This window comes from Ptychodera flava, chromosome 8 (assembly GCF_041260155.1).
Source record: "Ptychodera flava strain L36383 chromosome 8, AS_Pfla_20210202, whole genome shotgun sequence".
NCBI lineage: Eukaryota > Metazoa > Hemichordata > Enteropneusta > Ptychoderidae > Ptychodera > Ptychodera flava.
Window position 1 is genome coordinate 3951159 of NC_091935.1, and position 27074 is coordinate 3978232.

A 27074-nucleotide genomic window follows, 5' to 3' on the forward strand; every position below is an offset into this window, starting at 1 on the left:
TCAAGACTAATACTCCTATTACAAGTGGGGACTATGTCATTGTAAATGACTTGTTGAGTTAATGGTTGTATCACAGTATTCGATATATCTAATTCTGTATTTTTTCCATTTTATATTCTGAATAATTACATTAAACATATTTCACTGTCTCCAGTACATTTCATTTAAGTATTTTCACTTCATGCACTTTATCCCTTTCACACATGTTCAAATATCTGACCAGAGAACAAACACTAAATAGTCCAGGATGGGAGCTACAGTGTCATTGACGCTATTTTTTAAATACTCTGACAGAAAAACAACAACCGATCACACAATCCTTACAAATCACGGCGGGGAAATGACCAAGTATGGCAGCACTTGTTTACAAATTCAGCGCGTATGATCGTACGATATGCTAGGCTTGAGGAAATAGTCAATAAACATGATGTAGAGCAGACAAAGCCAACGTATATCACATGCATATAAACGCGTACGTTCTTGGTGCATTTACACACCTTCCGCAGTCTGCCTGTTGGCGCAGAATGCGCCCTCCGCCGGTGAAAGTGTTAATTGAATATGTGATTTTGTAGCTATCAGGTCTGTTTATGTAAAGTAAACTTTGGTATCGCAGCATTCTTCACCATGTATTGAGACTGCCAAGATGGCCGCCGATCACCGGTTTGTGTGTACAAAATGTACGACACGGCACATTCCGAACTGTTGATCTAACATCATATTCCTAAGTCTATAACATATTTTGTCGAAATATACCCAAAATGTAATTATTTATTTCATATTTATTGGTTTCTGTTCATTTACTGGCAAATAATTTGTTGCGTGCTTGTCAAAATACATGATAAAACTTTCGTATGTGTTCACGTTGACTGTCATGATCATTACGGTGACGTCGCGATCAAACGTCAGGGCCGGTACGTATATCGAAAGCATTCAGAGGCGAATGTCGTTCTTAATGTACCTTGGACTTATTTTATTTAGTTCTTTAACCGAATTTATTTTCTCAGAAGGTCCGAGGTAGTGCGTTTTTGTGGAGTTTTTCCCTGTTTGCCAATCACAAGGTAGCTGATAATGGAGCTGAATATGGGCTCTGATTTGAATTGTCTTGTAAGATGGCAGCTTGTTGCCAGATATTCAATCAAATTAGTTGTTTGTGTTTACTTGCAATGCCAAAACGGCATTGCCTCTCAAACATATCCTCTCTAACTTAGATGGCGACATTCATTCCATAACAACAACTACTGAATCATATCTGATAGCAATCAGAATCCAAATAAAAAAAACAAAAGCAAAGATTTTTCCTGGTTACATGGTTTCACCTTTCAATGCAGAAATACACAAACAAATCAATAAATAAGTAAACAAAGATAAACGAATAAAAGATCTTGTTTACTAAACTCAATCATGTTGCTGATTAATATTGTAGCGTTTATGCTATATTTCACTTGTGTTATATGCTTTTGTGTAACTGTGTTGAAGGGTATGTGGTATTTGTATTATTGAAAATTACCAACAATTGTTTGTTTGTTTATTATTCACATTTGATAAGTTCCACTGCTGAAAATTTTCACCAAAATATGTGTCTTTTCATGACATTTGTGTAAAAGTCTGCAGACTTTTGGACTGTAAGATCTATTTTTAGAGTCTTTTAATCAATTTCATTGCATTTTCAACCAAAATTGTGAATTTTAAAAAGCCCATTTTCCCACCCCTGATTTGCTAAACCAAACATGGAAAGACTACTCAAAGCTTCTTCATTTCCTGATCTTTGAAATTCATAGTGGTTTGGCTGGGCTTCCAATCATAAGATACATACCGGGTACTGTACCTGTCTAAAAGAAGTGCACTATGTCAAGTTTATTGATTCAAAAAGTTCTTGGCATGTAAGGCTGTATGGCATGACAGTCCTTGGCGTCTTAAGGGTTAAGCACAGTAAAAGTGGCACATGTACATTTATTTTGTTGCAAGTGTACACAGAGTACACTGCTTTGTTTTGAGGAAAATTTGTATGTACAAAAATTAAATGGAATCTGTAGTGATGATTCTCCAAAATATGTTTTTTCTATTTACCTTTAAGATTGTTTGTACATCCATCCACTTCAGCAGCAGTGTCCTTTGATATCAGAAACCACAATATAGTCATGGAAAGACACTGATATCCTTCCATAATTTTGATATCCATGGCGATGCAGATGAACATGATATAAAGGCTGCAGCTAAATGAAGAAAAAGGAGAAGTAACTGATGTTAGTTTCACAGCTGTGATACAATCTTTCTCAGGAACAATACTGGAATCCAATGGAATATTGTCAACACCCACATGCGCAAACGCACATAGAAGTACGTGTATTTCCATATGCATTTGACACATGGGTTTGTTTATACTGATATCATGTGATCTGTTGGGCATATTGAGTTTGTAGAACTCCGCATGTCCTTTCTATTCTGGAGGGTAGTACCATTAAATGTTGAAAAAAAAGACTTTAAATTTACTTGAAAGACATAGCACTGTCCAAACACTGGTCATTCAGCTGTTCAAAGTTAAGATTGTTCATCCTGGGCTTGGGATGAAATTTTTGCTGAGGTTTTTTGCTGAGTTTATGTCACATACTATGAAATAACAGGTGACACCCTAACCATTAAAGTTTATTTATCAGCAAGACTTGCCCATTAACTTTTGACTTTCCTCTCGCCTGCCACCAAAAATAAAGTCTGTTATTTCCATTATACTCTGAACGAAACCAAGAAAACCACTAAAAATTTACGAAAATTTCCCAAGCCAAAGACAAAAGAGCCCCAGAACATGTCAGTGAGTGCAAGGCACTGTCACGTCCACTGTGTTTGCTAACCCGGGGTTTTTGAAAAAAGTTGATTATGATCTTGTAGAAATCACAATTTATGTTTTAGCTGTAAAAGTTATGATGTTCATGATATTATTCACATTCAGGGCATGTACCGGTAAACAAACAATTACTGTGTATTTGTGGTCAGTAACGTGACGTGGTTCAGCTCAGCCAAATAAATGTGACTGACAGGGCATTGTAATATAATTAAATGGTCACTTTGATGCTCTGAATTTCTGAATGAAAGTTTACATGGATCCTCACTGGCATTGGTGATAAAGTTACAAAGGATAAAATGAAGGCTGACTAGTCTATAACTTTGCCTTCACATGTGGGACATGATAAACTTCATTGATCTCTCTGGAACACATTAGAATAGATTATCTCCTGTACTTTGTGAATCGCAATGGACAATAGACCAATGCAATGTTATCATTTAACAAGTTAGCCACTGTCCATCATTGAGAGGGGCGCGCTGCCTTCCCATGCACATTAAATGTATCTTACTGGGTGAAACTCAAACATGGTGAGTCTGGCCCACTTTTTTATGCATGTTCAAATATTCCCATTACTTTGTTGTTTGATAAGCTTTCTCAATTTTGGTGACTGGCCCTAGAAGTCACCCATATTCTCTCAATTTTATGGAGCTCAATTTTCAAATTTTAAAAGGTTGAAGAAACAATGAAAATTTACTATTAGTGCAAGATGCGAGGTATAATGATATTCAAATATGCAGATTACATTAATGAGCATTGTTTCGGTATTTAAATTCTATGCTAATGACCCTTAATCAATGTGGAATATTCATGTACCTCGATCTTGCATTGTATAAAAATTTATTTTGAAAATGTTGTTGACATGTTCATTTGGTGCACAGAAGTTGTGCAAATTCAGGTAAATGGATATCAATGAGGGCAATGACAATTGCCTATCAAGATTGACAATTACTATGGATACTCTGCAGATCATTAGAGTGTGACAAGTTATTTATTCTACCTCAGGATCAGAATTTCTCAAAAATCGTTAAGCATTGTGATTTATGAGGGTGACTGTCACATTCAAATCCTAAGTGTGTTTATTGTGCCTGTAGTGTTTTGTTTCCTGTTTTTGGTTACATTTTAGTTTCTGATGAGTGGGTGAAATGATGGAATCGTGTTGTGAGTCTCGGTTGATTGTCGACATTTCTAACTTCAAGAGGACATGCTTCATGCACATGTGGCTAAAAATTTAGGAAATCATTTTGAATGTGTTTACAGAATTTAAAGAAAAGGAAGTATTAACGTAAAAGACAGAGCCATTGAAGTTGTCCTCCCATTTGAAATGCATATTTATCTTTCTTGTACACTATATCAAGCGCTTTCAGTTATATTCTGGCCACTACATGAACTTAAAGTCGAAGCTGGAAGTCATACCGGGAGCCAAACACTGAATTTCTGATGAAGGTATTGTCAAGCTATTGATGGTTTTGTCACAATGTGAAACAAATTAAAATGAGAACATCTGGACAATTAAGTACATATGGACAACATATTTCAGAGCTTTATACAGGCAATTTCTGAGAATGAAACAAATTTTGAAAAACAAACAAAAACATATGCTCAAAAGATACCGTGTTGCTAATTTTGTCCTGTGAACAAATGTGAATTATTACATATGTACCACACTTTACTTGCATCGAAACCAGCGCGCATACTACCGGTATTTGCACTGAAGTACAATACCAAAAACATTATGCCACTTCTTTATGTTAACGGGTATTTACCAATTTTATCCCGGAACTATTTTTGTTTGTAAATACAAAAATTGTCATCTACAAGATTTCATTTCACTTTGATTCGGTGCTAGTTATCGTAAAATGGATGACATTACCGATAAAAATTAAGACAGAGAAAATTGCATGTCCTTATCTCAGAGTGAGGATGATTTTTATTATCCGGAAGAGCACTCTGTCATCAGCGAAGCAAAAAGATGTCCGCGCAGCCACAGTTACGTGTGGTTTGATTCACGGTGGGCAGAGTGGCAATGGATGGCCACGGTGGCCACCGTGTTATCAAACCACACGTAACTGTGGGCGCAGCGAGTGAATTAAACAGTTAACATCTTCAGTGCAGAGACGTTTTTGCCAGTAATTTTCTCACCGAACATTCCATGTTATCAATCTTTCAGAATATTTAGAACATCATTTTTTGCGTGCTGTTTACTCTATGTTTGTGTGTCCTGCACGCTATCGATAACCAGTGCAGCAATTGTGTGCTGTGGCAAAGACAGAAATTTGATCGTTCGACAAGTTGTGTTTGGTGTATCTTAGTAACTCTTAAAATTCCTTTAAAAATCTCTAAAGTGTTATTTGTATTGATTATTTAGAAGACTTTAATTCTCAAAATGTGCAAAGTTCTCTTCATCTTACTATCTAATGGCTTATGTAAAGTTGCGAGAATGTGTGTGATCATGAGCAGAATTCAAGCTCTCTGTTGCGACATTCCAGAGGTCATCCTTGATAAATAAGTAAACAATAGTTTAACCAATCAAAATACAGAGTGTGGCGGCGTTGACAAATGAAAAGTGAAAGCTGATTTGATGCCTTATTACAGCAATGTCAATGTTATATAACTCCGCAGGGTCGACTGAAGCTATGAAATGAAGTCCCGTTAAAGGATTTGACAGACAAGTAGTACATACAACTAATCATCAATGCTTTCACTGAATGATGTAAATAAAAGATATAACATATGTAATTCTAAAAGAACCCCATGACCTGTTAGTGCAAGCACGCCGTACCAGCGGTATTTGCACGAGTGCTGCGGTGTATTTGGCTGTCCTTTCACTGGCTTCTCTCGTGAAAAGACTACCGCCGAATATACCGCAGCACTCTTGCAAATACCGCCAGTACGGCGCGCTGTTACAACCGATAACGTAGTAACTAACCGATAACGTATCAAACCCGATAACGTAGTAAAAATTTACCGATAACGTAGTAAATCAACCGATAACGTAGTAACGAACGGATAATGTAGTAAATTTTTCTAACCGATAACGTAGTAAAAATTTACCGATAACGTAGTAATTTTTCCTAACCGATATCGTATCAACAAATTTACCGATAACGTATCAAATCAACGTATCAATGTACTGGATTAAGTGATAAATGGGAATAGAAAAATAAAAAGTTTGGTTCTCATCCTCGCGCGCGTCACAATTCAAACCCGCCACGTCAACATTTTTTTCCTGCTCATAAGGAAATAAAGTTTTAAAAACCCGAAAAAATACGCGACGATAGTGCATAACACAGTGCTGTATAAAACAGAACTGTAAACAAAATAACTGACACTAACATTCCATTCAGAACTGTACAAATATGTCATTGTTATATTAAGCTGACAAAATTGTGCATTGCTGCACTAAAAGTCAAACCAAAGAACTGTTGCTATACAAAAATACTAAGGCAACACTGCTGTGCATTTATCTCTACATGCATTCCTATGTCGTTTTCACGTTTTTTTATGCGCGTTCTTGTTGGTTGAAGAATAAAAAACTGAGAAGAAAAAAAACTGCGTCACCGCATCATTTTTGCAATATGTCTAGGATGAGCAACAAACTTTTTATTTTTCTTGGCCTTACCAGAGTTCACTCATATAATTATTTATATTAGGTTCCGGCATATCAATCACTGACATGCTCACCTTTTTCAAATACACCCGATGGAGATTTTCAAGAACATGAAAAATCGTCAATTTTATGAATAAATCATTAATATTCTTTGGTTAATCACTAATACGCAGTTACTTCTATCGGTCGACGTATCCAATATGTGTGCGGAATTGGCTGTCGGTGATTGCGGTATTGGTCTGCTAGAGCCAAAATCAGTCGCCAGGGAAAAAAGGTCTTCCGTTTTCTAGCTGGTCCGATTACTTCGTTACAAATATTTTGTGATAATCACATTTATATGCGAAGCAAAGTATACCCACGACTTGCCTGTATAACTTTTGTTGCAGTACAAACGATTAACTTGATCTAAATGTTGCTACACTACTGAAATGGGTTTGGAAAGTTGTTTCTAATCTTGCTTTTACAACCATACTTTCTGTCTAATTTGTAGCCGATACATACACATTATAGTTTTCTTTCTCGGTAGGGTTCTCTGTGTAAACCAACAGCCGCTCATTCCCCTGCCTTTGTTTCTTCAGTATCTATACTATCTCTTTGAATTTTACCCAACTAGAACTAAACTGTATAGCTACTACAACAAAATTAGAAACAACTTCCCAAACCTATTCCAGAAGTTTAACAACACTTAGATCAACTTAGTCGTTCGTAATACCATGAGAACAGCCGAAACATGATTGATTTGCTAAAGAAATTTGTAACAATTTACGCTGAACGGAAAAAAATAAATAGGAGAAAAGAAAATTGAGTACGAGACAATGTGATAACAAATCGATCTATCGATCGATCTATCTATTGACAATTTATCGAATAGATCGATCGATCTATCGATTCATTGATCTATCTTTCTATCGAATTAATAGATCCTTCATTCTATCGATCGATCTGCCCATCAATTTATCTATCGATCGATTGATCGACCGACCATCTATCAAACATCAATAGATAGATTGATCGCTCTATCCATTGTGAGATTGATTTATTTATCGATACATTGATCGACCTATTTATCTATCTATCTGTCTATATATCTATCTATCTATCTATCTATCTGTTTATCTATCTAATATTTATCTATCTATAAATCGATCAATCTATCGCTGCCCATGAATCGTTTAATCATATATTATCGGTTAATTGACACGTTATTAGTTGTTTTGATGCGGTATTGGTTGAGTTTTCTACGTTATCAGTTGATTTAATCCGTTATTGGTTCATTGATACGTTATCGGTAAATTTGTTGATACGTTATCGGTTAGGAAAAATTACTACGTTATCGGTAAATTTCTACTACGTTATCGGTTAGAAAAGTTTACTACATTATCCGTTCGTTACTACGTTATCGGTTGATTTACAACGTTATCGGTAAATTTTTACTACGTTATCGGGTTTGATACGTTATCGGTTAGTTACTACGTTATCGGTTGTAACACGCGCTTGCACTAACAGGTCATGACGTCATGGGGTTCTGTCATATTATCTGTGTCTCACAATAGTACAGTTTGTTGACAAATAAATAGGAGTTATAGTAAATGTTATAGACCAAATATAGGATATGCTTTGCTGACAGCAGATGAAGCAGTTGTACCTTCGTAAAGTCAATGATCTTTCTGATAATTGGAAATTAACCTCTGGTTCCTCAGCTTGCCTGGTATTATAAGTTCCATGCAATTTTCAATATTAAAACTATGAACAAATATTTTGTTGGCGTGCACTTCACTGGCAACAATCTTTGCTTCAAATTCTAGTCACTCCATCACTGACCAAATATTTAGAGAGTTGATTGAAATATATTTTACATAATTACATACCTGAAGACAATTATTTTATCTGTCTGAACATTCCACTTTAACAAACAAATTATTACCATACTTGGAAGAAGTTGAGCCCTGGAAAACACCATTTGTCTGCATCCAAAGGAATGAAAAAAGATACATTAAAGGCATTACTGACATCTTTCTTAGCATCAAAACTATGCAATCTAAATTTAATTAAAGCTGAAATTCCGCTGTTACCTGGATTCCTTTTGAGCTATGATAAAATATTTGCATATACCTCTATCTTTAGGGAAATATGCTATCATGACACTGTTGATGTTATGACTTTAGATATTTGCCCTTTTTGTTATTTCATCCAAACGATAATTTAAAACTTTTTTCTTATACCGGTATTACATAAATTTTGTACTTTTATCAGTGTTGGTACCATACAGGCAATCTAGTCTTCTTTGATGTTCCTGCTAAATGACGAATCTTTGGACATTAGAAGCAGATTGACATGACAAGGTCAATTCTTGTCATGCAGGGAAGTGAGTAAATGAGTTTTAATCACTAACTGGTATTCAATTAATTAACTTGTGCCACTCATGTCTACAGATTAATGAATAAGCAGGTGTTGATATGTAACTTGCCAGCCTAAATGTAAAGTGGAATAATAACAACATAATCATAAAAAATAGCGTCAATGACACTGTAGCTCCCATCCTCGACTATTTAGTGTTTGTTCTCTGGTCAGATATTTGAACATGTGTGAAAGGGATAAAGTGCATGAAGTGAAAATACTTAAATGAAATGTACTGGAGACAGTGAAATATGTTTAATGTAATTATTCAGAATATAAAATGGAAAAAATACAGAATTAGATATATCGAATACTGTGATACAACCATTAACTCAACAAGTCATTTACAATGACATAGTCCCCACTTGTAATAGGAGTATTAGTCTTGATGGGGCAGGAAAATGTGGTCATTAAGAAGTATCACTGGAGTGTATATGTTGAGATCTATGGGCACATAGGTCTATGTCGTTGTTCCCAATTTGAAACCCATGAGGCATGTCTAAGTTATGGTTCTAAATTGGGAAAAAAGATCAGACCTCTAGCAGTATTGGCCGGCCAAGAAATACATATGCGCATTATAAATGAGGTACAAGATGTGACATCTTAAGGTCTAATATCCTATCAAAATTGGAGGGTATAGAACTTGTGGTTACTGAAATATGCATATATATGTAAAATCAAGGTCAAAGGTCATCGAGGTCACATGACATTTTGAAAAAAAAAATTATATTGCTAATCCCTATATGCCAAAAAATCAGATCTCTAGCTCTATTCGCTTGCAAAGAATTAGATGTGTACATAATTAATGAGGTAAAGCGTGTGTTGTCATAAGGTCTCCCATCCTACTAAATACAAAGGACATAGCACTTGTGGTTACTTATTTATTGACATAAACATATATTTTAGGTAAAAGGTCATCGAGGTCACATGACATGTGGTCGAAAAATTTCTCTCCTATAGTTTTCCCTATATACCAAAAATCAGACCTCTAGCTCTATTGGCTCGCTCAGAATGAGATATGCGCATAATTACTGAGGTACAATATGTGGCATCATAAGGTGTCCCATCATACCAAACATGAAGGGTGTAGCACTTGTGGTTACCGAGTTATGGAAAAATATGTATATTTGAGGTCAAAGGTCACCGAGGTCACGTGACATTTTGTCAAAAAAATTGTATTGCTAAGTTATCCCTATATACCAAAAAACAGACCTCTAGCTCTATTGGCTCGCTCAAAATTAGATATGTGCATAATTAATGAGGTACAATATGTGGTGTCATAAGCTGTCCCATCATACCATATATGAAGGGTGGTAGCACTTGTGGTTACTGAGTTATGGACAAATATGTATATTTGAGGTCAAAGGTCACTGAGGTCACGTGACATTTTGTCAAAAAAATTGTTTTTCTAAGTTATCCCTATATATCAAAAATCAGACCTCTAGCTCTATTGGCTCGCTCAAAATTAGATATGTGCATAATTAATGAGGTACAATATGTGGCGTCATAAGGTGTCCCATCATACCATACATGAAGGCTGTACAGCACTTGTGGTTACTGAGTTATGGACAAATATGTATATTTGAGGTCAAAGGTCACCGAGGTCATGTGACATTTTGTCAAAAAATTGTATTGCTAAGTTATCCCTATATACCAAAAATCAGACCTCTAGCTCTATTGGCTCGCTCAAAATTAGATATGTGCATAATTAATGAGGTACAATATGTGGCGTCATAAGCTGTCCCATCATACCATACATGAAGGCTGTAGCACTTGTGGTTACTGAGTTATGGACAAATATGTATATTTGAGGTCAAAGGTCACTGAGGTCACGTGACATTTTGTCAAAAAAATTGTTTTTCTAAGTTATCCCTATATATCAAAAATCAGACCTCTAGCTCTATTGGCTCGCTCAAAATTAGATATGTGCATAATTAATGAGGTACAATATGTGGCGTCATAAGGTGTCCCATCATACCATACATGAAGGCTGTACAGCACTTGTGGTTACTGAGTTATGGACAAATATGTATATTTGAGGTCAAAGGTCACCGAGGTCATGTGACATTTTGTCAAAAAAATTGTATTGCTAAGTTATCCCTATATACCAAAAATCAGACCTCTAGCTCTATTGGCTCGCTCAAAATTAGATATGTGCATAATTAATGAGGTACAATATGTGGCGTCATAAGGTGTCCCATCATACCATACATGAAGGCTGTAGCACTTGTGGTTACTGAGTTATGGACAAATATGTATATTTGAGGTCAAAGGTCACCGAGGTCACGTGACATTTTGTCAAAAAAATTGTTTTGCTAAGTTATCCCTATATACCAAAAATCAGACCTCTAGCTCTATTGGCTCGCTCAAAATTAGATATGTGCATAATTAATGAGGTACAATATGTGGCGTCATAAGCTGTCCCTCATACCATACTGAAGGCTGTAGCACTTGTGGTTACTGAGTTATGGACAAATATGTATATTTGAGGTCAAAGGTCATCAAGGTCACATGATATTTTCTCAAAATATCCGAGATATCTGCGTGAACGGATGGACTCACGGATGGACGAACAGACGGACATGACCCAATCTATAAGCTCACTGGACTTCATCCGTGGGGACTAAAATTGTGTCACTGCATCCTTTTTGCAATATGAATACGATGAGAAACTAAATTTTTATTTTTCGTGGTCTTATACATGGGAGTCTATGGAGATCTGCCTTATACATGGGAGTCTGGACGTGTAAACTAAAAATATGCAAATTTCCCCACGATTTGCCCAAATTTGGGAAAGGTCACTCCTATGCACTTCCATACCAAGTTTCAAATCAATCGGACTTGTGGTTTCAGAGCAGGAGATTTTTTGACCAAAAATGGGAGAAAATTACAAAAAAATTCATGAAAAATAGCAAGTCCAAGATACTGACCCAAGATGTGCACAATCATTTCATATCAGCCCAAAGTACTTACATGCTAATTTTTCATGTAATCTGCTCAGTGGTTATTGAGTTTTTTCAATTTTGACTGTTTTTACATTTTTTCACTTAATTTGCATATTTTTGGCAATGACAACTTCATTTGAACAAAATCTCATCTACGGCCCATCATCCATGTACACACCAAATATCAAGATGAAATGTACAGCGGTTTTGGAGTTTTTGATGTTGACGGACAGACATACAGACATACAGACATACATACATACAGACATACATACATACAGACATTTCCCTAGCCTATAAGAATAGCTTCCATTGCCATATATACATATGGCTATGGGAGCTAAAAATTCATGAGAAATGTTTAAAATCATGATGGACACATGACACTATCAGTTCAGGTCATTTCCAAATTGGAAATGTTATATCACTGCTGTTTTCATTGCATTGACAAATCAACACTTGGACTGATCAATCCAGGGCTGTACACATAATCAAGCAGTGATACGTTTTGGGGTTTATTTGGTTCTTATAGCTTTTAAAACAGTTGAGGAATTGTTGAAAACAACTATGTTAAACATCTTCTGTCCAACATGGTGTCACAGTGTGAAATCTGTAGAGAAATTTACAATAGATTAACAGATTCATTTTGTGGCCATAATTTCAAGCTTATTGTTCATACAGTGTGTCTGAGTTTTGTAAGAATTCATGGAACATGGCCGTCCAATACATAGACTGAAATGCAGTTTATGATATGAAAAGCACGAGTATGCACATTAAGTTAGATGTTCAACCAAGCAAACAGCTACCGACAAGTTCTAGGCCTTTATTTATCAGCCCTCTTTGACAAGGACTAGGATACAGGCTGAAAGATGACTACAGAGTACCGGTATATTTCTGTCAATGGATAAAATAACCAGAAAACTTACTTTAAATCAGTAAATTGTTTAACTCTAACTTCTTGACAATGAAAACTATATTATTTAGTACATGGCCTAATCAATGGACCAAAAGATGACTCAGGTCACAAATTGCCAGAATGATGAGGTCACAATCTTGCACATGAACTAGAGAAGGAGAGGTACTTGTTACATCTGCTAGTATATCTGCCAATATATGCTGATTACAATAACATTCAGATTATTACTGCAACTTAAGTTACCATGACTTTCATGGCCCCTGTGACATATGGCTGTGACGATGTACAATCAACAATGTTTTTTGTGGAACTTAACCAGTCCATGGCACCTAGTAAGTGGAAATAACTGAAATAGGTATATCTTGACATTTTGCTCTGAAAATAAGTATTGTGCAAATTCCATCATTTTCACAAAACAGAAAGCAGACAGGCCAAAGAATCTAATTTAAATTTGAAAGTTGTTAAACTAGCATTTTATGAAAAATACCCTCTGTTCTGACTAAATAATGAGAAAATTGCACAAATGGTCAAAATTTAATCACCCTTAGCAACATATCAACACCTTTGAAAGCTATTACACCAGCAGTTCTGAAAAATATGTTTTGAAAAAAAATTACAAAATTAGACGCACTTATTTACATGTCCGAAATTGATCATCATTTGGACATATGTTAATAAGGCCATCCTAAAAACCTTAAAATCAAAATTGAGACCTATCACTAGTATCAGACAAGCAATTCCTGAAGAGAAAACTTTTGACAAAAAATGACCAGGAAAATTCTCAAAATACAAATTAAAAGTAAATTTTTTATCTAACTTGAACAGATATCAAATGCAGTGTCCTTTCAAACATGCATACAAATTACAGAGAAATAACTCAGTCATAATGGAAATTTTTATAATCTATGAAAAATCATAATATACATTTTTTCAAAATTCTGCAAGCATCTTCTTAAAAATTTGTCTTAGCTCTAGATAATCATCCAGACATTTCTCACACTTGCCTGAAGCTCGTGTGAGACAAAATATCCCCAACTCGTGTGAGAAATCTGATCCCAGGTCCTTGGGGGTGTGAGATTCTATTATTCCCACTTGTGTGCCTTTGGCAAATGGGAGTCAAATAACACAGTGGTCAAAAATCTCACTTTTTAAACTGTTATCATACAGTAAAGTAGTGGACTGTGCTGTATTACTCCAAACTTTATTGTATATTCCCTCAGTTACATCTTGACATGTCGTGGCCACAAAAAGTTTATGGTATTTTATACCCATTTTCATGCAGGTATCTGAACACATATTTGCACCATGGTCCCTCTATGAGGACCTTGTTTGAACCCATGTCACCAAATTAAATACAGTCAGCAAGGTGTTATTTTGAATCAAATATTGGTCTCCTCATAGGAATATGATCCAAGAAGCACAGGGCTTGTTTTGAATGCACTTTTCCCTCGGAAACAAAGTATGAAAATTATTTGAAGTAAATATTTCTAGGTCTACATCATGGAGCATGGCTAGGTTGGTGACATAATGGAAGAAGAAATTGTTAAAAATCTTAATCAGGCCTATAATGGAAAACTTTGACATTAGATGGCAGGAAATTAAAAACTTCACCAAAAGGGGAGTCGACGAATTCTAAAATTAGAATGTTATAGTACTTGAAGTTGCTAAGTTACACAGATGTTGCACTGGAAAAGGCAAGAGTGAAATAAATGAAAGTATGGATTGTCATGACAATTATGAGAAACAACTGCTCGCACTTGATAACATGAACATTTCACTTCATTTCAGATCACACATGCTTAAACAACACTTAAACATTTGTATGATTATGTGCTCATTTTTTCTATAAATACACAAATTTATTGTTTTCAAAAGGAAAGCTTTTTCCTATATCAATCTTATATTTGGTGGTCTACAGAAACCATTCAAAGTTTAATTTCAAGCCCTTAACTCACTTAATTTTGCAAACCAACTGACCTTGAAAACATGACTACACAAAAGAAATGATTATAACATATGTGATGCCAATGTGTGATATACAAACAATGATTCTGTCCTTTAAGCCACCATTAACTGCCTCAAAGTTTCTCTGAAACCAGTAACTTTTGTGTAAGGTCATCATATCCTGACATATCCAAGGAATTAGCAACATTAAATCATACAGAACATCAGGGGCAGGTATATGGCCAATTGCAATTATATATAATTACTCAAAAATATTTATACCCCAGATAATAGAATCCATACGTTCTTGGCCTGATCTGCTATGGCTTAATTTTTTAGGGGAATCTCAAAAACAGTAATTGTAGTGCTCTGGTTTATGAAAACAGAGATGACTCAACAATGCTTATTTTTCTGGATGATGATCACGATTTTCTCTGAAATCACCCACTTTATAGCTTTAAGTTCTTTTGAAGGTTCCCAGAAATGACTCATTCATATTGTTGAAGTACTGTTCAAGTTCTTGTTTGCTAATTTTTGAGGTAATATTCCCATTTTTTGCTTGAGTCAATCATTCACAGGAACTTTGTCACATGCCTTTTAAATTTGTTATGTGGGTTGATGAAATTTGCATGTGGCTAAGGGATCTCCTCTGAAACTGCTTGCATGAAAAATGTGACTCATCAACTTTTTATCTGAATTCAGATCCACATTGTTTCATTTGGTGTTCACTAACATACCAGTACATAAACTAAATACGTACATTGAATTCTTTCATGAAATCTGGTTTTGAAAATAAAAGATCCTAAAGGGGGTCATGCATGGTAACCCAAGCATTTAATGTTTGTTCCCCTACCGCCACCATGTGTAGCAGTTAGTTGTAAATGTATGTAAGGGGAACACATGTTAATGTTTCAAAACTTGTCACGCTGTTGTATATAAAATTAGTATCCCATCACTACCATTACTAATAAATGGTAAAGCTGCAAAAATATGCTCAATTGAATAGGTAAAACATGTCTTTATCACATGAAAACTTTGAACACAGTTAAACTTATTCATGGTGTGAGCCCATTATGAGTTAGTGCATAGACAGTAGATGGTCAACCCACGCTACTCAGTATCTATGGTTAAAGTGCACACATCAATGAGCCAATGACATATACTGGTATAGGCATGCATGTGAAACCATTTACAAGAACTCTTTCACCCTTACACATCTAAGCAATCTACAGTGTATCAACTTCAATCAAGGTGTTCTTTGATCCCTAGTAGATGCTAACAAACTGAATAAAACCACATAATTTTAAAACAATCTTTGGTATACTTACAGCTGTCAAACAACTGAGATCAGTGCTCGTGCATGTCACACATGTTATTCCCTAATCAGGTCATATGTCACGACTATTCAAACGCAAATTGTTTTACTACATAGTTTGAAAAAAAACTGTCTTTTCTACATTCACTGCACATTTCAGGGAGTTCATAGGAATTTGTCAACTCAGATCACATTCATTCAAGAAAGAAACTTTAAGGTTTATGAATCTATTCAATCTATTCTATGTATACATGTTTGATTTACTTTTATTATAACCATGGAGTTAGCTACCTCCATGTTATAACATTTCTCAATATTATACATTAATATTAATTCACATTCACAGGTTAATCATTTACTTCGATGATAACATCATACAACATTATCACTGTTATCTAGCAATAAGTTAGAAATGAGAATAAAGGGTAACCACTGTGTAAACTATGACCTCACCTGTATAATAGAGTCAAAAACATGATACTGATAAAACACAAAAAGTCCAAAATACTGATGATAAATTTCCATTATAAGTCAACGATAGTTGTAGTTGTAGGTATGTAGATTATGTTTTGAATTCTACCATGACACAGATGATATGATTGTTTAGCCAGATACCAGACAAACTTATCACTCTTCTCAAAGTTATACAATTCACTATCCTCAAAACGTTAATATCACTCATTTTAGATATACTATGAAACAATCTCTGTAAAAATACCGCAATTATACGGTGTCGCTCACATTTTATCAGAACTGGTACATACCAGTATGGGTACCAAAGATCAACCAGAAAAACAAGAATGACAAAAGCAAGTAAGGTCTGCAACTTAGGTACTGGAGGTCATCTTTAGGAACATGCATATCAACTTCTATAGCAATGGGACAAGCAGATCCTACATACATAAGCAAATGTCACCAAAAAGTTATCCAGAGAAGCTTGACAAAAAGAAAAGGTGGGAGAGTGGGGAAAAAAGAGTTGGAAAAAATATAAAAGGGATCTTTTAAAAAGGAATGCTACCTCATCAATCTTCTATCCCCCACCCCTCCTGAATATCAAATGTTCCACCCCTTGGTTGACCATGTTTACATAAGACCAGCTCGCAGTATACTTACAACTTTGGGGATGTTTTAGTTAAAGCCCCAGTATTTGTAACTTTTAACAATTTTTTTCATATTTTTGATTAAAATGACATCCTCAGTATGTGAAAGTACACCATAATTAATACTGAATCGCATGGTTTGCATGCCCAGCCCGCCTCACGATTAACAGTAAACGGAGTAAAAAATGACTTCTTGTCCGGACCAGAAGTCAGCTTTGTTGACACACGAAACGAAACGTAATCACACCACCGCGCATGCTCAACCACATCAACGCAAGTTTTACTGTGGCGTCCGTAGAAACCATACGCTCTTCGAAAAGGTCTGGTCCATCGAAACTGGAGACTCAGCTAAAAACGCGCGAAAGTTGGGTGAAATACCGGAAAGATATAAATATGTAAGTGTTTACAGATTGTTCCGACTATAATGAGCCGTGCAAACAAACGTCTTGAACAGCTAAACTAACGACGGAGGCAGTCGATTGTAAGCTTCATGAAAGGCACTGCACGTTGTGACCGATGGTACGGAGATCAAGTTTGCTGAATGAATTGAGAGAGAAAAACACATATGAATAAAAATTCAACACTTCACCATTGTAATCATTGAACTAGTCGTTTCTTCCATTATGGAGTATAATGAAAATTTCGTTTAAAATAAATGACGGGACTGATTCTGCCCGTCTACTCAAAGGAAGTTTTGTGTACGGCCAGGCTACGCTGCAGGCAACACAGCCTATCAAGTGCGCATATCGTTGCCGTACGGCGTAATTGAAAACGCTCAGAAAGGAAAAATTATATCTTGAATGCAGTACAAAAGTCTTACTTATAAAATTTAAAAGTATTTCAAAATAATATCGAACGTAACGGGTATCTAATCCTCACAAGGACTACAGTACTAGCTGCGATGCGATGGAGCTCCAGGCATTGTAAGCTTAGAAGTTCGAACACAAGAGAGATCCCGGCCTCACTGCAAAGTCGTCCCCTGCGCACCCAGCCCGACAGCAAACTAACCTCTTGGTTTGATTCTGTTGTTTATATATTTTTGCATAAAATTCATGATACTCATATCTGACTTTCGCAACTGTACAATTTGCTTAGGACTGTGATTTTGGCTGTAGTCTACAGACGATCGGAGGGAGCTAAGGCAGGCCCCAAATTTGCATGGACAATGCCCGGGACAATTATAGACGCAGCTCGATGAGAAAGTCATTCACATAAACCTAAAATGAAGTGATCAATACAAAACTTTTAAACATCACTGGTTCTGAAATTTATGATCAACGGTTCTGACCTACGGATTTTACACTGCGACGTTGTTTTTTGTGTGTTTGGCCGGCTACTAGTCCTGTAAGGCTGTACTACATGGAGGTAGTAGACTGTACAAGTGCAGCGGGCGGCCGGGCCGAGATTGGTGTGGGGCCTGCAGCAAGGTAAAATTGACAACGTCCATTGCAGAATGCCCGCGTGTTATCCTTTCACGTTTGGGTGGAAATTTACCGCTGTATTCAGAATGCCTTTTTACCAGTATAAAAGCTCAGTAACTGATGCATCAAGAGCCAAGAGTCTGTAAATTCTTAGCATGAGCTCAATTGTTTTTTTCTAAATTTTCGCTGCGTTGCATCAGTGCGTATACTGGTCGCGATCGTTCTGACTCAGGCGTTCAGAGCTGTTTAGGGAGCCGTCATTATTTACGATCTGGGGGTCAGAGGAATTACATTAGAAACTCCGAAATTTTGAGTTACACCCCAGCCAACCATGACTTCTTTTAGTAACCCCCTCTCTAACAGAAAGTTTGGCTTACCTGAGCCCATGTAACAATATGTAGATATAAAAGCTCACCTAATAAACAGTCTCCGACCATGTAGTATTGTTAAATTTGGATGGGTAGCATGTCATTATGGTATGGTTAAATGTCCAAATGGTTGTTGAACTCAAGTCAAATAAATTATACATTTCTATGATAATATAAAGGGTGAATTCACAACAGTTCAGTTTTGTCCTAGATCCTGTGCACTTATAGTGATATCTGTCAAGAACATTTCTCCATGACCCAGCCTCTCCTTCCAACCCTGGTAACGACTGCAGAAAACTACTGTGTGACATCATCATCACCACTGTTGATCTCATCTTTACTGTCGCTGGTGCCATTGCGTACATGAACAACTATATCATTCTCATCGTCACTATCTTCTCTTTCATAATAAGTATTGCTAGTAGTAGCAGCTACTTGTAGTTTTCTGCCTTGCTCAACTAGTTGATTTACTTGTACTGTTAGAGTTATATTTTTCTTTTTATTTAATATGTGTCAGAGTAAAATATATATAATCAACTAATCATTATGTCATTGAGGACAGAGTAAGACAAAGAAAAACATTCTGAGCATCCCCTTATAACTTTCAACTTTTGAATGACCCCCAGGTTGTAAATACTGACGGTTCCCTTACTTGCTGCCAAAGGCCATCGCGTTCACTGCATTCGACAGCCTACCATACATTGCCAAACTATGTTGCTTCGATTTCGCAATCACCTTGCCGCTAAAGCGACAATCAGCTGAAATTTATTACTTCAAGTTACTCAATTTTGATAGCTATTTGCCTACAGAAGTGAGCCAAGTGTATATAGTGTCGTCTTGATTTTACATCGGTACCCGGAGTTCTGAGTGACCAACTGCACGGTGCGCATCGGTGCACTGCCGACTGCAGTTTGAATAATCCGTATTGTAAACGCACACTGTACCAGAATAGAATGTCAGCCTCCTCTGCCAAAGTTCTGTATCCTCTGAAACACAGTAGCAGTACGTATGTGAATGGAGAAGAACAAAATAAAACCATTCGCAGGTCATTTAGCCGGCGACCATGGACGATCACCCAGACAGTGCAGTGTGGCTGTGGCGTGGCATGGCAAGGCCCCAGGAATGTTGCAGGCGCGATGATGTCATCAGTATCGGCGTTCTCGATCACGTGCACAGCCTACAAGTTGTCAACAAACCCGCGCGGCAATCGAACTTGATCAGGCAATATTTAGCGTTTGTATGTCACTACAGGAGCACAAATTTGGCTTATTTCTCTACTGAACAGCATTTCACGATGGCAGTAAGAGAATAATATGTAATTTCGAACATAAAAAAAGGTTAAAAGTTACAAATACTGGGGCTTTAATGCTATGAGTGCTATTATTCAAATGTAAACAGCACTTAAATCAGTTACAGATAGTGAAATTCCTTCCACTGTGGGGGGGATTATGACATCTGGAATTATCCTGGATCCCAATTTCTCATCAGTTCTTGTGTGTCTTACATGCGAAAGTTGCAAAAATTGGTTCGCAATGAAAACATTTACCTCAGCTCTGTTTTCAGGATCAAATTTTACTTCAAATTGATATTAAACAAGACAAAATTATGTTCACAGCCTTCGAAACTGTCTCACAACAAATCCTTGGTTGGTGTAGGTCATTTAAGGTCACAAAAGAAAATTACCTAAAATATAAATATTTGGGGGTTTCCCAACACTTTGAGCAGAAAATTTATCTAATAACATCACTCGGGACTTTTGTACCAAATTACAAAGCTATCAGACAAGTAATTTTGAAAACAAGTTTTCTTGACCAAACATGACAAAATTGTCATAAAAATACAAATTTGTATATTTCAGGACAATTTCCACATATCTAACTATTGTCATCCCTGGACATCTGTACACCAAATGTAAAAGCCGTCCGTCCAGGGGCTTTAAAATGAAAATATTTTTTACGATTTTTGGACCAAAAATAACAAAAATTGCCCCAAAACAGTAATATTTCCATTTTTATGGTAATTTCAACAATTACAAGGGTAACACCCTTGCAAACATCCAATCCAAATTTGAGAGCAATTGGGCTAGCGGTTTCTGAGAAGAAGAAATTTTACTTAAAATGAGAAAAATAACCAAAAAATTCAGCACAAATATAAAATTCAAGATATTTTCAGGATATTCATCAAACTGATTTGGATCAACCTTAGTAACCAGTATACCAAATATCAAAGCTATCAGATTTGTTATTCTTGAATAATAAAATTTTGACCAAAAATTCGGAAAATTACCCCAAAATTACAAATATAAAAATTTCAATTCAATTTGTATACACTTGACTGATGTCATCCTGAGGAACATGTATACCAACTTTCAGAGCAATCAGATGAGTGGTTTCAGAGTTAAACATTTTTTGACTAAAAACTGAAAAAAATACCTGAAAAATAGAAACATGCAAATTTCATCCTAAATTTTACACATCTGCTTTAGAATACTTAAAGGAACCTGCACAACAAGTTTCAACCCTATCCGACCAACAGTTACAGAGTTTTAGCAATTTGCAGGGCTTTTCCTTTTTTCCCCCTCATTTGCATATTTTTGACACTGACAAGTTCATTTGAACAAATTCACATCTCCACCCCTAGGTGCACCTGTACACCAAATACTAAGACAGTAGGTTCTGCCGTTTAGCTGTTTTTGATGTGGATGGACATACATACATACATACATACATACATACATACATACATACATACATACATACATACATACGTACATACATACATACATACATACATACAGACATGCAAATGGCATGCAAATGAACTGATTCAGCTTATACGATTACCTCACATTGGTATACCAAATGTGAGCTAAAAACTTGAGAATGAACTTTCAACTAAATCCAGAGTTCAGTTTATAAAAAGAAACTTTTCAACCCTGGTTTGATCAGACTGTAGCTACCCATCTTCGCACAAAAGAAGCTGCTTTCAGATCTGGCGACAGTTCAGCTATGAAGAAGGCAAAATATGATGTTGTGAAGGTGATTAAACATGCGAAACGTTTAATAGATTATTATCCAACAGTTCTTACACAGTTATGAAATGTCTAGAAACCATTGTTAGGAAATACACTCAGTCGAATATTCCTGCATCTTTAGATCTGTATCAGTTCGCCTATAGAACAAATAGATCAGTTGATGATGCTGTATCTTGTGCACTTTTCAAAGTTTCTCAGTTCCTGGATAAGAAAATTCTAAATTATTGTCAGCTTTTATTCATTGACTATAGTTCAGCATTTAATACTATATCACCTTTTAAATTATATGATAAGCTCACGAACTTACATTTCAATCCCTCGATTTGTAAATGGATACTAGATTTCTTGTTGAATCACTCCCAAGTCGTGAAAATTGGCAGTAACTTGTCAAACTCTATCGTCCTGAACACCGGTACACCCCAGGGTTGTAACCTGTCACCGATACTCTATTCTTTGTTTACACATGATTGTGCTGTGAGTTCTGAGGAGAACAATTTCACAGTAAAATTCACCGATGACACCACCCTTGGCGGTTTTATTGAATCTGATGAATATATAGAATAGAATATAAAGGAAACAAGTGGATGATACAGTTAAATGGTGTGCTAATAACAACTTGGAACTGAATGTCAAGAAAACAAAGGAAATAATAGTGGACTTTCGTAAAAATCCATCAGAAATTACGCCTCTTACAATAAATCTTACCGAAATGGAAATAGTTAATTTTTTCAAGTTTCTTTATGTCTACTTATCTGCTGACTTGAAATGGGAAACCAACATCGATTTCATAGTCAAGAAAAGCCAGCGACGTTTGTTCTTAATTTTCTGAGGAGGTTGAAGAGTTTACGTGTTAATCAGAACTTGTTCATTAAGTTCTATCGCGGAGTGATTGAGAGTGTCTTGACATTCGCAATCACTGTCTGGTATGGTAATATCACAATGAATGACTGGAAACGACTCAACCAGATCAGATCGTCAGTACCGCTAACAAAATTATTGGTTGTAATCTTCCATCGTTAGACACTCTTTACAAGGACCGTATTCTCAAAAAGTCTGTCTCCATTGTTAATGATCAGTACCACCCTGCACACAATTTGTTTCAACTTATGCCTTCTGGCGAACGTTACCGTCCCATCAAGTCAAGTTCTAATCGGTCCCTAAACAGTCTCGTCTTTCATAGTTCCTACACTTGTACTTCTGAAGTCGGCGCTTTTATTTTAACATGTTCTTTTATTCTGTTTGTTTTATTTTGTGTATTGCTCTTTTATTCCTTGTGTTTTGATCTCACTGTCTGTCCTTTTGATGTCGCAAAACCAAGATGTATTTCATTGTATGTGCAGTAACGTATATATATGACAATAAAATTATTATTAAACCCACACTCAGTATGTAAAAATGATAAATGATAAAATTTACTGAAAATAGAATATTATAAATACTGTTTTAATAAAAAAATAATTATATGATTTCTGCCAAAACTATCTAGAAAATTAATATCAAAATTTAGATGGCTGAATGCTCCAGATTGTTTATTTTGACTTACGGTACTTTCACATTTTGCCATCTCAATTTTGCATACATTTTGGAATTACCACATTCATTTGAATCAAACCCAATTTATGACTCACGATGCATCTACACTCCAAAGACTACAGTTACATATGCATTGATTCTCAGGTCAGACATACAGACAACTAACATGATTTTGATCACAGATTCATCCCAGCAATATAGCACAATGCAAGGTACTATGTAAGGGTAGCTGAAACATCACATGGGACTGCAAACTGGGACTTCCATTTGTCTCAAAGCTTAAACTGGGACTGGTCCCAATTTTATTCTGGTGACAAGGCGATAAATAGATAATGACTTTGCCTTCCCCAATTAGCCTGCACAGTGCAATCTACAGCAGTGTGAAGAAAGCTAAATTTTAATACATCAAGTGTCATCCCATGCAAGGCTGGTAAGATATTTTGAAGATGGCCAGAGCATTCACCTACAAAGTTAACAAAAATAATGGTGACAACACCGATCAAAGAAACTTGGCATTTAAGAACAGATATTTTACAAACGACTATAAAGTTTACCATTTTCCTGTACCAAAGTCCCTTCACAAAACTTTGTAGAGGGACCGTGCCTGTACATGTAGTGTAACTGAATTGCAGCAGTTGTTGCCAATGGGCCATCTTCTTCTATTGTGTTAGATGTGTAGTGCTGGCCAAAACCACAAACCTATCTGTTGGTTCATGATCTACCTTGGAAATATCTAGGACCTAACGTAAAAATATCAGACACTCAATATAGGAACAACAATTAATAGTAACACGGCAGTTTTGATCTGACAAATAGGAAAAATGTCATATCTTGCTATTTCTTTCCATGTTCTGAGTTTTCCCTACATTCTCTCAACATTTTTCACCTTTTTCATTCAACCTCATTTGCGTACTGTTTGGACTTTCACTTTCATTTGAACACAAAGACTCTCTTTAACCTATGATGTACTTTCACACTGATGAAAGCATATACACTATGGTTCTGGAGTAGTTGCAGTGGATTCACAAGCATACATATTATACATACATGAATACATACATGAATACATACATACATGAATACATACATACACATACATACATACATACATACATACATACATACATACATACATACATACATACATACATACATACATACATACATACATACATACATACGTACGTAGAGCCTACATGATACATAAATGTATGTATGTGTACGTACGTACGTAATGTATACATACATAGGGTACATGAATACATGCATACACGAATGAAAACACACACACACACCGATAATTATATCCATATACACCAGTATGACAAAATGGAAGCTAAAACAATCCACATTTACACATCATATCAAGATAATGAGGCTGATGGCATCTTTGGTACTTGCTGCTGTTGAGAATTGACAATATTTTTTGCCCTGACGATCATTATTATCACTCAAACTAAAACAATCAAACTGAAGTACCTCATTACATTCTGCCCTAAAACTTAATTAAATTATGAAATCATAAATTATTGGAAGAAGTATTAATAAATCAATGCTGTGTGTGAGCTTCTGACCTGTTGTCATCAGGCACGATTAAGGAAATTGTGGAAATTAAAGCGCAGCCACTGGAAATCAATCTTGCAGCAATTTTGTTGACAAGGAAGTACTCAAATAAAAATACAGCTCCTGGCACACAGTTGCTCATGTTGACTTTTAAACATTTAGACTGACAGAAAATCCAAGGCCAGGCAAGTCATGCAAATGGTTGTATTTGAAGGAACTAAATTGTGTGAAATTGGTTGACTTTACAAGCACGTAACATAAAATATAGCTGCTTTGGATACCGTGGCACAATGATGATACACAACAATACAGCCATCTAAAGTTCTCTATAGATCCTTTTACTGAGAAGGAAGTCAATCAAAATAAATTGTAAGGAAGACTGCATTAAAATTTAAACAGAAGTAAAAATGTAACAAGCGACCTAATGGCCAATATAGCTTCACTGTGTTATGTAGAAAATAACTATTTGTGACTCATGTGTTGATGAAGAAGGTGGAAATCTGTGATATCTCATTTCGGTATGGCCTGGCAAAAAATGGCAAAACTAGCTGCAAAAATACACAATTGAAGATTTCATCATAATTGAACATATCACATTCAATATAATCCTTAAGAGTATGTCAACAAAAGCTACCAGATGAGTCCTTTTTTAGAAACAAATGACCAAAAAGAGCAAAATTTGCCAGAAAAACACAAATTGCAGATTTCATCATAATTTTAATATATTATTTTAAGATAACCCTTAGGAACCTCTATGATGAATATCAAAGCTATTACACTGGCAGTTTCTCAGAAACAAATTTTTTGATCAAAAATGGCAAAAATTGCCCCAAAGTACAAAATTGCAGATTTCATCATTATTTCAATAAATCATAAAGAACTAGGAACCTGGATCAAACATGCCAAGATTCCCCCGGCACAAATGCTATAGATTCAAAATCAATTCCATATAAAAAAGATACCTTACTTGGGGTGTGAACTGACTGTCAATCAGTGATTGCTCTACAAATATCACTGTTTGCTCTTGAGTTAATTGTGGGATCCATGCGTATTTGTAAATGGGAGGAGAAGTTTCAGTCCTCTTCCTTCATGTGTGAAATTGTAAAGCGACCCCTGACAAGACAATGTGACAAAGTCTTACGAGAATTCATTGCCCAAAAGTTGGTCACAAAAGGCTTTTTTAAAAAGGTTTGACTCATTTTAGATTTAGATGGAGTCCATTCATAGTTTTGGTCAAGAAACTGATATTATTATACATATTTATTTAAAATATCCTCCATCAACACCAAGGTACGAAGAAATAAGCTAGCCAACAGCTGGTCTTGGTGCTCAACCCTCCGTTGCATTTGTCTGTCTGTCCATGATATTGAGCATGACAGCTCGAAAACACTGCAAATAAAAAATTCTCTTCTCAAAATACAAAACATAAGGTACTAACTGAATCGTGTTACGTGTAATGGCTGTGTGGCCATTTGTTACAATTTCTTTTCTGTCCAGAGCCATAACTCAGACACGTCTCAACCGATTTTATTCAAAGTTTGTACAAGAATATTGACTTATGTCATGCATATGCACATCAGGATACAATCCAATATTGCTGCCTGGTGGCCAATTTATTATGATTTTTTCATGTCGGGAGCCATAACTCAGACACGTCTCAACCTATTTTATTTTAAGTTGGAACAGGGACATTGACATATGTCATACATATATAGTCCGGTCAATGTCCATATAGAGGATATTATAATTGACCAATCAGTGAACCTGCCGTCACCCACGTCATCATAATTAACCATACAAAGCTAGGCGCGTAGGTTGCAACGAGTTCCGAACTTTTCAGCTAGATTTCACCCATTATTTTTAGCACTCCGTAGTTTTTAGATGTAGATGCTTATGCAAAATGTTCAGTATGGTCAAGATAGTGACCGACACAAGTGGTTAATAAATAGAAAATTACTTTTTGGATGGTTTTCCTGGCCAGGTACCACTCCTACGAATCAGGATTTGACCCTTGTAAATCTACAGTAAGTTATTTGTCACGAAAATATTTTTGGTCAAATTTTAATTTAACCTCGCCATCTGTAATATGGAG

General features: G+C 35.9%; 1 protein-coding gene across 2 annotated transcripts in view; it reads right to left on the reverse strand.

The window, feature by feature from the left end:
- Window positions 1-27074, reverse strand: part of LOC139138228 (uncharacterized) — a 118692-nt gene that overhangs the window by 82439 nt on the left and 9179 nt on the right. For both annotated transcript variants that reach the window (XR_011553561.1, XM_070706511.1), the window contains exons 3-4: window positions 8315-8410; window positions 2068-2213 (exon numbers count right to left, since the gene is read on the reverse strand). Coding sequence is in view for 1 of the 2 variants with exons in the window: in XM_070706511.1 (XP_070562612.1) it covers window positions 2068-2213; window positions 8315-8406 (238 nt within the window). In the remaining variant the exon portion in view is untranslated. The remainder of the gene's footprint in view (window positions 1-2067; window positions 2214-8314; window positions 8411-27074) is intronic.